This window comes from Anomaloglossus baeobatrachus, chromosome 5 (genome assembly GCF_048569485.1).
Source record: "Anomaloglossus baeobatrachus isolate aAnoBae1 chromosome 5, aAnoBae1.hap1, whole genome shotgun sequence".
NCBI classification, from domain to species: Eukaryota; Metazoa; Chordata; class Amphibia; order Anura; family Aromobatidae; genus Anomaloglossus; species Anomaloglossus baeobatrachus.
Window position 1 is genome coordinate 225875439 of NC_134357.1, and position 12979 is coordinate 225888417.

Genomic DNA, 12979 nt, shown 5'->3' on the forward strand with positions numbered 1-12979 from the left:
ACACCCAATTGTCTGGGTCTCCCAATTAGGAGCGACAAAGAAAACCTATATAATGTCCTACCCCCCCACATAGTCTAAGCTGGCACCCTTTAGTGACTTTCATGTGGCACTAAAGGGTGCTTAGCCTTGTATTTAGCCATAAAATAAATAAATAATTAAAAAAAAACGACGTGAGGTCCCCCCATTTTTTTTAGCCAGCTAGGGTAAAACAGACGGCTGCAGCCTGCAGACCACCGCTGGCAGCTTCACCTTGGCTGATAATCCAAAACAGTGGGCACCCCACGCTGTTATTTTAAATTATATAAATAATTTAAAACAAAAAACGTGGGGTCCCCCCCATATTGGATCACCAGCCAAGGTAAAGCGGACAGCTGGGGTCTGATATTCTCAGACTAGGGAGGTCCACTGTTATTGGACACTCCCCAGCCTAAAAATAGCAGGCCGCAGCCGCCCCAGAAGTGGCGCATCCATTAGACGTGCCAATCCTGGCGCTTTGCCCCAGCTCATCCCGCGCCCTGGTGCGTTGGCAAACGGGGTAATATATGGGGTTGATGCCAGATGTGTAATGTCACCTGGCATCAAGCCCTGGGGTTGGTGAGGTCAGGCGTCTATCAGATACCCGACATCACCAACCCAGTCAGTAATAATTAAAAAATAGACAAAAAAAGTTTTATTTGAAAAAACACTCCCCACATAGCCTCTTTAACCAATTTATTGAAAAGAACAATCAATCCACGTCCGGCGTAATCCAATAAGGGGGGGGGGGGGGGTTGTCCCACGGCGATCCATACCATAGTCACTGTCCCAGTCAATGAAGAACAGAATGTTCCCCATTGGCTGGGAGAGCAATGCAGTGACCTGAGCTAACCTCAATAGGTCAGCTCAGGTCACTGCAGGGGATGACGAGCGCTGCCATCAGGAGTATAGATGAGATCATTACCTTCTGTGATCATCTCCTGTACTGCTGACGTCAGCGCTGTCACTGACTTCTATGCCCGCCGCGTTGTCAGAAGTATCGCGAGAGCCCGTGACGTCACCGCTAGTGACAGTCTCGGGCCGCTCGCGAGACGGGCATAGCCAGCAGTGACCGCGGTGACGTCAGGAGGCAGGAGATCGTCACAGCAGGTAATGATCTCACCTCCTGACAGCAGCGATCGTCATCCCCGCGGCTCCCAGCACTGCAGGATGTCAGTGTCTGCCTGCGCTGCAGCGTGACAGGCTGCTGACACTGCGGGCAGACACTGACACCCTGCAGTGCAGGCAGCCGAGAGGCCGGAGCGGGACACAGACTGCACGGGCACCTGGAGGTCGCACGGAAGCGCTTCTGTGCGGCGTCCAGGGAGTGTGACGTCTGTGTCCTGCTCCGCCTCCTCTTCCTGGCATAATGACATCGCTTCCTGCAAAACCGCAGGCAGCGTTGAGCATTCCCGCAGGTAAATCGCGGCCATTCCAGTGGTATACCGCACATCATTGCTACCTGCGGAATACCCCCGGAATACCGCAGGTACCTGCGGAAATTAATGGACATGCACATTTTCTCAAGAAAGTTTCTCGAGAAAATTTTCTCAAGAAATTTTCTTGAGAAAAATCCGCACAGTGCGCACAGCTATTTTTTTTTCTCATTGAATTTCATGGGAAATGTCTGCACAAAGATTGCAGACATTTCTCAAGAAATTTCCGGGGCAAATCCGCGGGTAAATCCGCAGGTAAAAAGCTCTAGTGCGCACATAGCCTAATGTCGAAAGACAAAACTTTGGCAGCAAATAGCCATGATTGAGTTGAGCTTGGGTTGATTATTGAATGTGGAATGCAGTACCATAGAATACCCACAAGATGGTGTTCGAGGACATAATATCAATGTACCAGGAAAGACTATAAAATATGATGTCTCAAATACATAAATCAGGTTATCAATCTCATAAATGACCTACCGTATGTAAGTTAATTAAATAAGAGAATGTTGGAAAGAAAGACAATGATGTGATGTGCAGTTTCCTGCTGTAAGCTCATCACGTGTTTTTACTCATCTTTAAATAAAGGTTACTGGCTTTACTTATTTCTGCTTTTTAGGAATAAGTTGACTCTGGCTATAACAGTAAATGGTACAATGTAATCATGGCTGCAAACCATAAAAAAAAAAAAAAAAAACAATAACCCCACTTACTTGACATTGTCAATTGCCAATTTCTGAGAGCAGCTTTTAAGTGGTTAAACAGCAGCAATCAGAAGTAGCTAACCACTGTTAGGTGTTACACAGCTGGCACGTGCCTGCTACTTAGTCACAGGAGAAATCAGAATACAAATATTACCTTTACCACGTCGTGCACCAAAGCAACTAGGGTTCTGTGGTTCATTATTCACAGTCTGAGGGATTTCTTGATATTTATCAGCCTGTGGTATCTCACGATGTATATGGTAGGAAAGATTCCTAAGGAGGCACACAACATTCTCCACAAGCTAGAGAAACAAAAAAAAAAAACCCACAAACAGCACCATAAATAGAAAGCGAGAAAAGAAATGTAAGAACTGATAAAATGGTTATATTACAATTAGTATGACAAAGGTCTAAAGAAAATGACAAGAAATGGTAATTTACAACTGCATTACTTTCGCTACATGAAGGAAAATATGAGCACAAACATGGCCAGGGAACAGTGAAGAGCCCAAGTGTCGGCACCTCAGACAGACCACGGATAGATTATAAATGTTTAAGACCACAGTTTCCCTTTAATCTTGTTGCATATTTAAAGAGGTTCACAACATAACTTTTCAGTAGGATAAAACTACTGCTCTGTGACAGTGTAGTCTGCCAACAGTCAGCTTGTTTTTTGCCCTTTCAGTGTCTAGCACGAAGCCAGCTAACTTTTCATGTAAGTGAAATCAATTATACCTTGCTGTCAGCTTGCCCATGGCCCACCTCTGAACGCAATATGTGGACCACAGAATCCACAAGCCCCTCACACTCTCTCATTTTTCTGCGTGCTTCAGAACGCTCAGATGAGATATTCCTAAGGAAAAAAAACAAGATAAATGAAGAGTTATCACAATTACCGTATTTTTCGCACTATAAGACGCACCGGACTATAAGACGCACCCTTGTTTTAGAGGAGGAAAAAATAGAAAAAAAATAAAATTAAAGTAAAAGAATGTGGTCATGACACTGTTATTTTACTGCTGACAGTGTTACCGAGGTAATAATATCCCCAAATTCTGTCATCATAGCCTCCATTCTGGGTACCTTCCAGGTATATATGGCCCCCATCGTGGAATATGTATGTTCCCCATCATTATATGTGTGATCCTCCAATCTGGGGTGTGTGTGTGTATATACTTATAGTGTGAGTGTGTGTGTGTGTGTATATAGTTATATAGTGAGAGTGTGTGTGTGTATATAGTTATATAGTGAGAGAGTGTGTGTGTATATAGTTATATAGTGAGAGAGTGTGTGTGTATATAGTTATATAGTGTGTGTATATAGTTATATAGTGTGTGTGTGTGTGTGTGTGTGTGTGTGTGTGTGTATATAGTTATATAGTGAGAGTGTGTGTGTGTATATAGTTATATAGTGAGAGTGTGTGTGTGTATATAGTTATATAGTGTGTGTGTATATAGTGTGTGTGTGTGTGTGTGTGTGTGTGTGTGTGTGTGTGTGTGTGTGTGTGTGTGTGTGTGTGTGTGTGTGTGTAAATATATATATGATCCAACCCCATCCAGGTGTACAGTAATGCCTTTATATACTATATTATTTATTGCCTTACTTTTACTGATGTGATGCTCACCATGTTTCAGTTTGATCCTGGCATAACAAAGTCTGCCATATCTCAAGGACCTGCAGTGATGTAAGAAGAGGCAGGGCACTGTGCTGTTCTGTACTGCTCTGGCCCACCCCTCTGCATTACATCACTGTAGGTCCTTCTCAGCTACGGGAGACTGTTTCTAATGCAGAGGCAGTAGCAAAGTGAAAGTAATTTGAGCCCTCAGCACAGAGACTGCGGCTGTGCTGTGATGGTATGCCGTGTGCTCTGGCCCGGACACTGCAGCGATGTGCAGTTCTTCCGGGCCAGACATGACTGAAGCGGCTCCCTGCTCCTGCCTCCTACACAGTGGACACAGTCTCCCCAGCCACTGCAGGAAGCCGGGGGCTGGAGCTCCCACGTGTGACCGCTGTTTACATTAAACAAGTATTCATTAGCTGCTCCTCACACCCGCTGACTGCAGAGAGAGGTGAGCGGGGAGCAGCTAATGAATATTCCTTTACTTTAAGCAGCGGGCACACGTGGTTTCTCCAGCCGTCGGCTTCCTGCAGCAGCGACCCTCGCTGCCTCCTGTGATCCCACTGCATAGCGCTGACTCCGTACAGCTCCCTACCCCGCAGCTTCAGACCATAAGACGCACCCCACACTTTCCTCCCAAATTTTGAGGAAAAAAAGTGCGTCTTATGGTCCGAAAAATACGGTAAAAGGAAGATTTAGGCTGCGTTTAGGCTCTAGGCTCACGATTCCATCTGCGGTTCTGTGTAAATCTCCCTCCCCCTAAAAAACAAACAAACAAAAAAAAACTAAGCCACAAAATCCAATGAGGTGTTTGAGATATGTAAATTCGAACTATGTTTGTGGAGTATTGTGGAAAGATGCAGAGGAGTGGACAAATCACCTAACTAGAAAGCTTGGACCCAACACCTACTGAAAGAGTAACGTCAGTTGTATACGGAATATTTTGACTACTTTTTTTTGTCTTTTTTGTTATTTACATGAATTTAGAGACTAATGAATATCCAGAAAAACACATGCTGTTTCTGACAATATGTACCTTTATTAAAAGGGGTTGTCCACCTGTGAGGACACTACGCTTTTTATTTAAAGGAGTTGTCCAGTTACCAAAACAGATTTTTTTTTTCTGATAAATCTTGCCAATATGTGCCTCTTCACACATCTATTATGTTTTTTCAGCAATATTACCTTTTATTGTGCTCTAGCAGCACATCCTCATTACTGGCTCCAGCTCTGATGGGGTAATCTCTCTTCTGACTTCCTGGGTTCAGTTCCTACAACTCCCATAATTCTTTGTGGCTCTAGGGCTTTACCGAACACACCCTCTGTATCTAACACACCCACTCAGCTCTCCTCTCCACCCAAAGACTCCTCCCTGCCTCTTTCCAGTGTGGATGCACTGAGAGCAATCACAGCAGAAGCTCCCAGCTCTGCACAACCAGGGGAAGAAAGCGTCTATCTTCTGCTTGTTCTCATAGTTCATAGTGTGAGTGTGTGTGAGTGTGTAAGTGTATATGTGTACAGAAATTATGATTATTAGCCGGCGCAACATGTGAAAAAAATAATTGGGGGGGAAAAAAAAAAAAAATGAAGGGGTCATGAGATTGCTTTTTTCCCCTCTTGCCTAGTCTGTGTGTCGTCCGTATCATCTGTGTGGCATGATTTTGCAGGCTACTTTCACATCAGCTTTTTTTTGCCTGTAGGCAAAAACAAACAAACAAACAAACCGCATATGACCGAATCCTGTGGATTAAATGTGCAGTGGGTAAGGAGTGATGGAAGAAAGGATCCGGCACAATTATATAATAAAAACATCAAAAATCTTTATTTCCATGGTTAAAAAAGTACCTGTGGAGACCAAGCGGTGTACCTCACAAGACACTTAACGCGTTTCGGACTGTGGTAAACACAAGAGAGTCCTTAATCATAAGGCTTATGATTAAGGGCTCTCTTGTTTTTACCGCAGTCCGAAACGCGTTAAGTGTCTCGTGAGGTACACCGCTTGGTCTCCACAGGTACTTTTTTTTTTTTTTTTTTTTTTTTTTTTTTATCATAAAGGTTTTTATTGAGTTTTCAGAAAAATACAACTTCTCATACAACAACATCAAGAACAGGAGCATTGAGTAGCAAGAGGTGGAATAGCCTCGAGCCATTATCAGAATATCAATCTGGGACATTAAATACCCCTTACAACAACAACCTGAACATAGGAGCAGGGAGGGAGGGGGGAAAGAGAGGGGGTGGGGGAAGCAGCTCTACAAGACATTCTTAGGCATAATCAATTTATTTATGGTGTAGGTGTCGGTATCTAGGGGAGGGCCGTTGCATAAAGGGAAGTGGCCCACGGGTGCCATTGTTTAAGTCTCACCGTTCTCTTCTCTAGGTTGGGGGCCAAGTTGGTTTCGTATAGCCAGTGTAGGTTGATCCTCTCAATTAGATCTCTTTTTGTAGGGGGGCTCACCGACCTCCACTTGTATGCCACACAGTACCTGCCAGCTATGAGAATGTGAGAAATGATGTTTTTTTAAAAGATCCGGGATCCCATCTAAGCCAATGTGTAGCACCGCTAAGGTTGGGTTTGGAGAAAGGCGGAGACTAGTAACCTCATGGATTAGATTGAACACCTCCTGCCAGAAGTTAGATAACTTAGGGCAAAACCACCACATATGACATAAGGTGCCCCTGTGGTTGCAGCCCCTCCAGCACAGTGGTGACACATGTGGGGAAAAAGAAGCCAGTTTAGTAGGGGAGTTGTACCACCTCAGATGAACCTTTTTTAATTGCTCTATATGATTGAGACAAGAAGAGAACTTGTGGATCCATTTTGAGGCCGCGAACCATTCTTGCGGCGGAAGCGGAGAAGCTAGATCTTTTTCCCATTTGAGCATATACGGCAATTGTTTGTCCGGTTGTGGGGAGTTTAGCATATTATGGATATATGAAAGGCCTTTGATTTTGCTATTTTGAAAGAATTTTTTAATTGAGGCGTGGTCAGCTGTCGTGGGAGCCGGGAGATGAGGAGCGGACTGAAGAAAGTGACGTATTTGAAAAAACTGGAATAGACTGTGTCGGGGAAGGTTAAATTTATCACACATTTCTGAGTACGGGAGTAGGACGCCTTCTCTATAGAGATCTGCTAGGGTGATTGGACCTCCACGTGTCCAGGCGGCAAGATTCAAGTTTGGAATGAAGGCTTCTAGCGATCTAAGGGGAATGCTGGGACCTAAAGCATGTGACACTGGCTTGCTCCACAAGGACCAAGCTTTCTTTAGAGCTGCTGTGGTGGGTAGAAGATCGCCGGGGGACGAAGGGGTTAGGAGCAGGGAGTCTATGAATTGTTTAGGGGAGTGGACCTGTGCCCAGGTGTACTCAATCTGTAACCATCTTAAGTCTGAATCATTCCTCCACCAATCTCGAGCCGGTTCCAGGATAGCGGCTCTGTGGTATGTTAGAATATTAGGAATACCCATTCCTCCACCACTTAACGGGGCATGCATGCATCTCAGGGCTATTCTAGGTTTTTTCCCAGCCCATATAAATTTACTCATTAGCGAATGAATTTTGGTGAGATACCGTTGCGGAATTGTTAGGGGCAGGCACCGAAGTAAGTAGATAATTTTTGGGAGGCAGATCATTTTAAAGGTCTGCATTCTCGCCACCCAAGAGAGCGGGAGAAGAGAAAGGCGAGTAAGTTCTCTATCCAGTGAGGTGTGCAGGGTCAGCAGATTTTTCCGGATCACGGAGTGTAGCGGGGCCAGTATAATACCCAGGTAGGGGATACCCTCGTCTTCCCATTTGAAAGGGTAAAGATGAGAAAGAGTGGCTCTAGTTGAGGCGGGCAGGAAGAGCGGAAAAATTAAGGACTTGGTAATATTAAGCTTGTAATACGAGACTTGAGCGAAGGAGGACAGGATCTCCATTACGTGTTTTAGGGACACCTCTACATTAGTGCAGGATAAAATCACATCATCCGCATATAGACTGATCACATGGTTTGTACTCCCCACTCGAATCCCCGAGATCCGAGGGCATTCACGGATAGTCTGCGCCAGAGGCTCTATAGCAAGGGCATAGATGATAGGGGAGAGCGGACACCCCTGGCGTGTCCCATTGGATAATTCAAAACTCCGAGATATAAATCCGGATGCCAGAACTTTGGCGTTAGGGTTAGAGTATAGTGCCATTATGGCGGTAAGTATGGGGCCTTCAAATCCAAACTTGGCCAGTACAGATTTCAGATATCCCCAGTGCACCCTGTCAAACGCCTTCTCTGCGTCCAAGGACAGGAATACACTGGGGATTTTCCTCCCCTCAGCCACCGCAATCAGGTCCAGCATACGTCTCGTCCCATCTTTCGCCTGCCTCCCCGCCACAAACCCCACTTGATCCGGGGAAATCAGTGATGGAAGGACTTTATGTATTCTAGCTGAGATTATTTTGGCGTACAATTTTAAGTCGCAGTTTAGGAGGGATATTGGCCTGAAGTTTCCTGGTGATGTAGGGGGTTTTCCTGGCTTTGGCAGGGTAGTTATAATGGCCTCTAGATTATTTGGTGAAATATCTGCTGTGGCTCGCCAAGAGGAGAAAAGTCTCAGGAGGAAAGGAGACAGGGTTTCAGTGAATTGCCTATAATAGGAGTTAGTGAGGCCGTCTGGGCCTGGAGCTGAATTTCTTTTGGCTGTGATCACCGCCTGGCGAACCTCTTCCAGGGAGAAAGGGGAATTTAGTTGCTCTAGATGTACTGTAGATAACCGAGGAAGATTAATATTGTTTAAGAAGGAATTAATTGCCGATTGGGTAGGCTTTGGGGCAGTGGGGTCATTTTTAAGGTTGTAGAGAGACTGATAAAAATCAGCGAATGCATTGGCTATTTCCGTTGGGTTGCGTATTGTGGCATTAGAACCCGTCACGAGGTATTCAATTTTGTTTTGCATTTCTCGTTTTTTAACCCTCCTGGCTAGTAAGGCACCCGCCCTGTCACCCATCATATAGTACCGCTGTTTGAGGGATCTTAAATTTTTCTCATAGTCTACCATCAGCAATTGGCGGAGCTGTGTTCTTAGTTTCCTGAGTTCGTCAGATGTTGACATGTTTGGGGCAGATTTATTGTGGGCTTCTAAAAGCGCTATGTGGGACAGTAGAGCTTTGGAAGTTGCCTGACGCCTCCTTTTCTCCCTAGTGGCAATTTTGATGAATGACCCCCTAATAAAGGCCTTGTGTGCAGACCATAGCGTTTCCTCTGTCACCTCCTTGTTGTCATTAAATTTAAAAAACTCTGCGAGGTCGGCCTGCAACTCCTCAGAGAGTTGTCTACAGGCCAGGAGGGAGTCATTCATGCGCCACCGGGTAAAAACGGGCGTGCGGCTTTGCTCCTGGACTGTCAGGTATATGGGGGCATGGTCCGACCAAGCTATAAGTCCAATTTTTGAATCTGAGCAATCCAAAATAAGTGAGCTTTCAACCAGAAAGTAGTCCAATCTGCTGTATGAGGTGAACCGAGGTGAGAAGAATGTGTAGTCCCTCTCATTGCATGTTGGTATCTCCATATATCATGGAGATGCCTTTCTGAAATTATTGTGCTCATTTCCTTCCTCTTTACAGCAGTATTGGAGCAATCCAGAGTGCTGGACATTAACATGTTAAAATCCCCGCAGATTATTTGCTTACCCTCTGTAACGGATGAAAGCTTGGAAAGAAACCTCCGCAGAAAGCTGATCTGACCAGAGTTGGGGGCGTAAAGGGTTGCAATAGTATACTTCGATCCATTTATGGAGCAATTAATAATGGCGTATCTACCTTCAGGGTCTAAATGTTGGGAATGTAGTGTGAACGCAACAGTATTTTTTACACAAATGAATACTCCAGCCTTTTTTTTTTCCCACAAGCCAACAGTATGAAAGGAAATTTAGCATTATTTAACCTGTGCGAGTCCCCCTGGAGGAGATGAGACTCTTGACCACAAATCACGTCACATTTGGATTTAACCACTTCCCGCCAAAACATGGATCTCTTGGCCGGCGAGTTCAGGCCCCTAACATTTATAGACATACAGTTCAGTACCATTGTACATGAAAAAAAGTCTCTTGCCTAGAGCTGCGGGGGAGAAAGGAAGGTTAGGCAGGAAAGAGGTAACACTGACAACATTAACATCACTAACATTACTGATGTAGGGAGCATCAGTCCACATAGAAAAAAGCCCAAAAGGGGGCCTGCGGTATGGTGGAAATGTACCGCCATGGGGGCTCAGGGTCCTGGTTGAACAGAACCAGCGGACCTTAAAAGTAGCAACTAAGTCTCAGCCGCGACTCAGACATATCACATAACTCACGCGACGGACCAATCTTCATTCACTTTATCCCTTTGGGATGATCCTGTGGCTCTTGGAGATCTGGCCGGGAGATTTGCCATGTTCCATGAGGATAGGAGCTTTGCCAACTGTTGTGGGGAATGGCAGACGTGGGTGTTTCCTGCACGGAAAAGCAGGATCTTTACAGGGAAACCCCATCTATAGGATATAGCTTCATCCCTGAGAATTTTGGTATAAGGGGCAAATTCCCTCCTTTTTGCCAGGGTTCCTGCTGACAGATCCGGAAAAATGGACAGGTGCCGGAATTGCTCAGACAGAGGTGGCCTCCTTCTCAGGGCTTGCAGCAGGGCTTCTTTGGTCTTGTAAAAGTGCAGGCGAGCCAAAGTGTCCCGGGGGGCATCAGCACTGAGGGATTTAGGCTTAGGGACTCTGTGTATTCTGTCCACCAGGAAATCAGTTGCAGACAGGTCTGGGAGCAGCTCCTGCAGCAAGGAGCCTAGAAAGCTCTGCAGCCCCTTGTCTGGTATGGCCTCTGAATTCCTCTGATTCTTATGTTGTTTCTGCGGGACCTGTCCTCTAAATCCAAGACCTTGGTATGGAGCTTTTGCACTTGTTCCTCCAGTGCTGCATTAGCATCAATGAGGCTATTGTGTGACTTTGTCAGCTCCTGCATTTTAGTTTCAATGTGTGCTGTGCGACTGCCTATGGCAGTGATATCTCCCCTCAGCTCAGCCACCATATCTTTCCAATCCTGCTGCAGTGATGAGCGGAGGGCACTGAGCAGTTTCTGCATGGTACCTTTGGTAAGCGGTATATCTGCAGCGTCTGTGTCCAAGTCTGGGCCTGCTGTGGATCCCCTCCTGGATGAGCGTGAGGAAGCTGTGGAGGAGGATGCTGCTGCCATTTTCCCTCGTCTCCCGTGCTGGAGAAGAAGTCTGTAACTTTCGCCGGGGACGGCTTCTTCTGGGACTTTCCCCTTGGCATGCCACGTTCCTGGGTACCTCCGCAGCACTTTCCCCCCGTGTGCAGAGAGATTGGTGCCACTGGTGAGCCGCAGTGAGCCGGTTAGGAGTCGAGGTGGCTGGAGCTCAGCAGCTAGGTGACCGGTGCCATTAGCAAGCAGGCCACGCCCCCACAGGTACTTTTTTAACCATGGAAATAAAGATTTTTGATGTTTTTATTATATAATTGTGCCGGATCCTTTCTTCCATCACTACTTACCCTCGTATTACCGGCTGGGGACCTCCCGGTGGATGCCGTGCATTTGTAGACTTCAACACTCAGACAGCAGGTGAGCTGAAAAATCTCTTTTCTCTACGTTCATTAAATGTGCAGCGCATGCAACCTTTTTACCAGATCCTTCTGCAGCGGGACACAGAATTTATCAGCCGACACTGGAGTCAGCTGACTCCTGATCTCACAGCCAGCACAAGCTGCAATGGCTGCAGGTTAACAGCAGTCACTGCCTGCTGCCGATCACATGTGACAGTGTGCGGGCTGTGTGTACAGGAGTTCAGCTGAGTTCAGATCAGCTGACCCCAGTGTCGGCCGATTAGGCTGGGGCCACAAGGGGATTACTGCGATCCCCTCGTATGACACTCAGCTCACGCTGGCAGTACAGCAGAGCTGAGTGTCATGCGTATGTCCCTGCGACTGAGGTCCGACTGTGCGAGCGGACCTCAGCTGCGGGGGGATGTCCGGCACTCAGGAGGGGCGGGCGGGCCGGCACCGAGGAGGGGTGGGAGGGATTTCTCTCCCTCTCTCCTCCGTAGTTGGCTATTGAGATTCTCGCTCTGCACTCGCGGTACACCAATGTACCCGTAAGTGCAGTGCGATTTTTCTCTCACCCCATACACTTGAATGGGAAAAAGAGAAAGAGTCTTGCATTACAATTGCAGCATGCTGCGATTGTTTTCTCGGTCCGATTAGGGCTGAGAAAATAATTGCTCATGTGCGCTGATACACAGGCTAATATTGGTCCGAATCGAATGCGATGTTCTATCGCACTCCACTCGCACAGTTTTTCTCGCCGTGTGGCTTAGGCCTTACTTGTTCTGTGTCCCCCTGCATCCATCGCAGCGTGTGCGGGGCTGGAGTTCAGCTGAGTTCAGATCAGCTGACTCCAGTGCTGGACTAAACTCAGGTGACCTCACAGCCCGCACATGCTGCAATGGATGCAGGGGGACACAGAACAAGTAATCAGCCGACACTGGAGTCATCTGATTACTTGTTCTGCTGGTGCTGTGGTCAGGAGTAGGCATGAGTGAGCAGTAAAATTCCCTGGTGCTCGATGGGCGAAGCCCATGTTGATTTTTTTTTTTTTTTTGTTTTTTAAAAAAAAAAAGAAAAAACAAACAAAAACTCAAATATAGGGTTAGGGGTATAAAAAAAAAAAAAAGTCTGGGCTCTCGCTGCATTTTCTATTGTTAAGGGTAACCCAAGCAGCTACTGGCTGCTAACCCCCGCTGCTTGGTGTTACATTCACTGGCAATGGAGAATCCAGGGAAGCCTTTTTTTTTTTTTTTTTTTTAAATAAAGGTTATTGCCTAAAAACTTAAAAAAAAAAAACAAAAAAAAAAACGACGTGGGCTTCACCATATTTTGTGTACGCTAGCCAGGTACAGCAGGCAGGTACGGGCTGCCCCCAACCCCCAGCTGGGAACCAAAAATATAGGGAAGCCCCTTTTTTTTTTTTTTTTTAAATTATTTAATAAATTTCATGAAAAAAAAAAAAACGTGGGCTTTGCTCATCTTTTTGTGTCCAGCCAGGTACAACTAGGCAGCTGGGGATTGAAATCTGCAGCGCAGGGTGGCCTAAGCTTTCTGGGCCCCCCGCTGCGAATTGTAGTCCACAGCCGCCCCAGAAAATGGCGCTTTCATAGAAGCGCCATCTTCTGGGCGC

At 46.2% G+C, this 12979-nt stretch overlaps 1 protein-coding gene across 1 annotated transcript in view; it reads right to left on the reverse strand.

The window, feature by feature from the left end:
• The window catches only part of LOC142312711 (catenin delta-1-like), a 239087-nt gene that overhangs the window by 114549 nt on the left and 111559 nt on the right, over positions 1-12979 (reverse strand). Inside the window, exons 8-9 of the mRNA XM_075351699.1 lie at positions 2891-3008; positions 2310-2457 (exon numbers count right to left, since the gene is read on the reverse strand). Of these exons, the coding sequence (XP_075207814.1) occupies positions 2310-2457; positions 2891-3008 (266 nt within the window). The remainder of the gene's footprint in view (positions 1-2309; positions 2458-2890; positions 3009-12979) is intronic.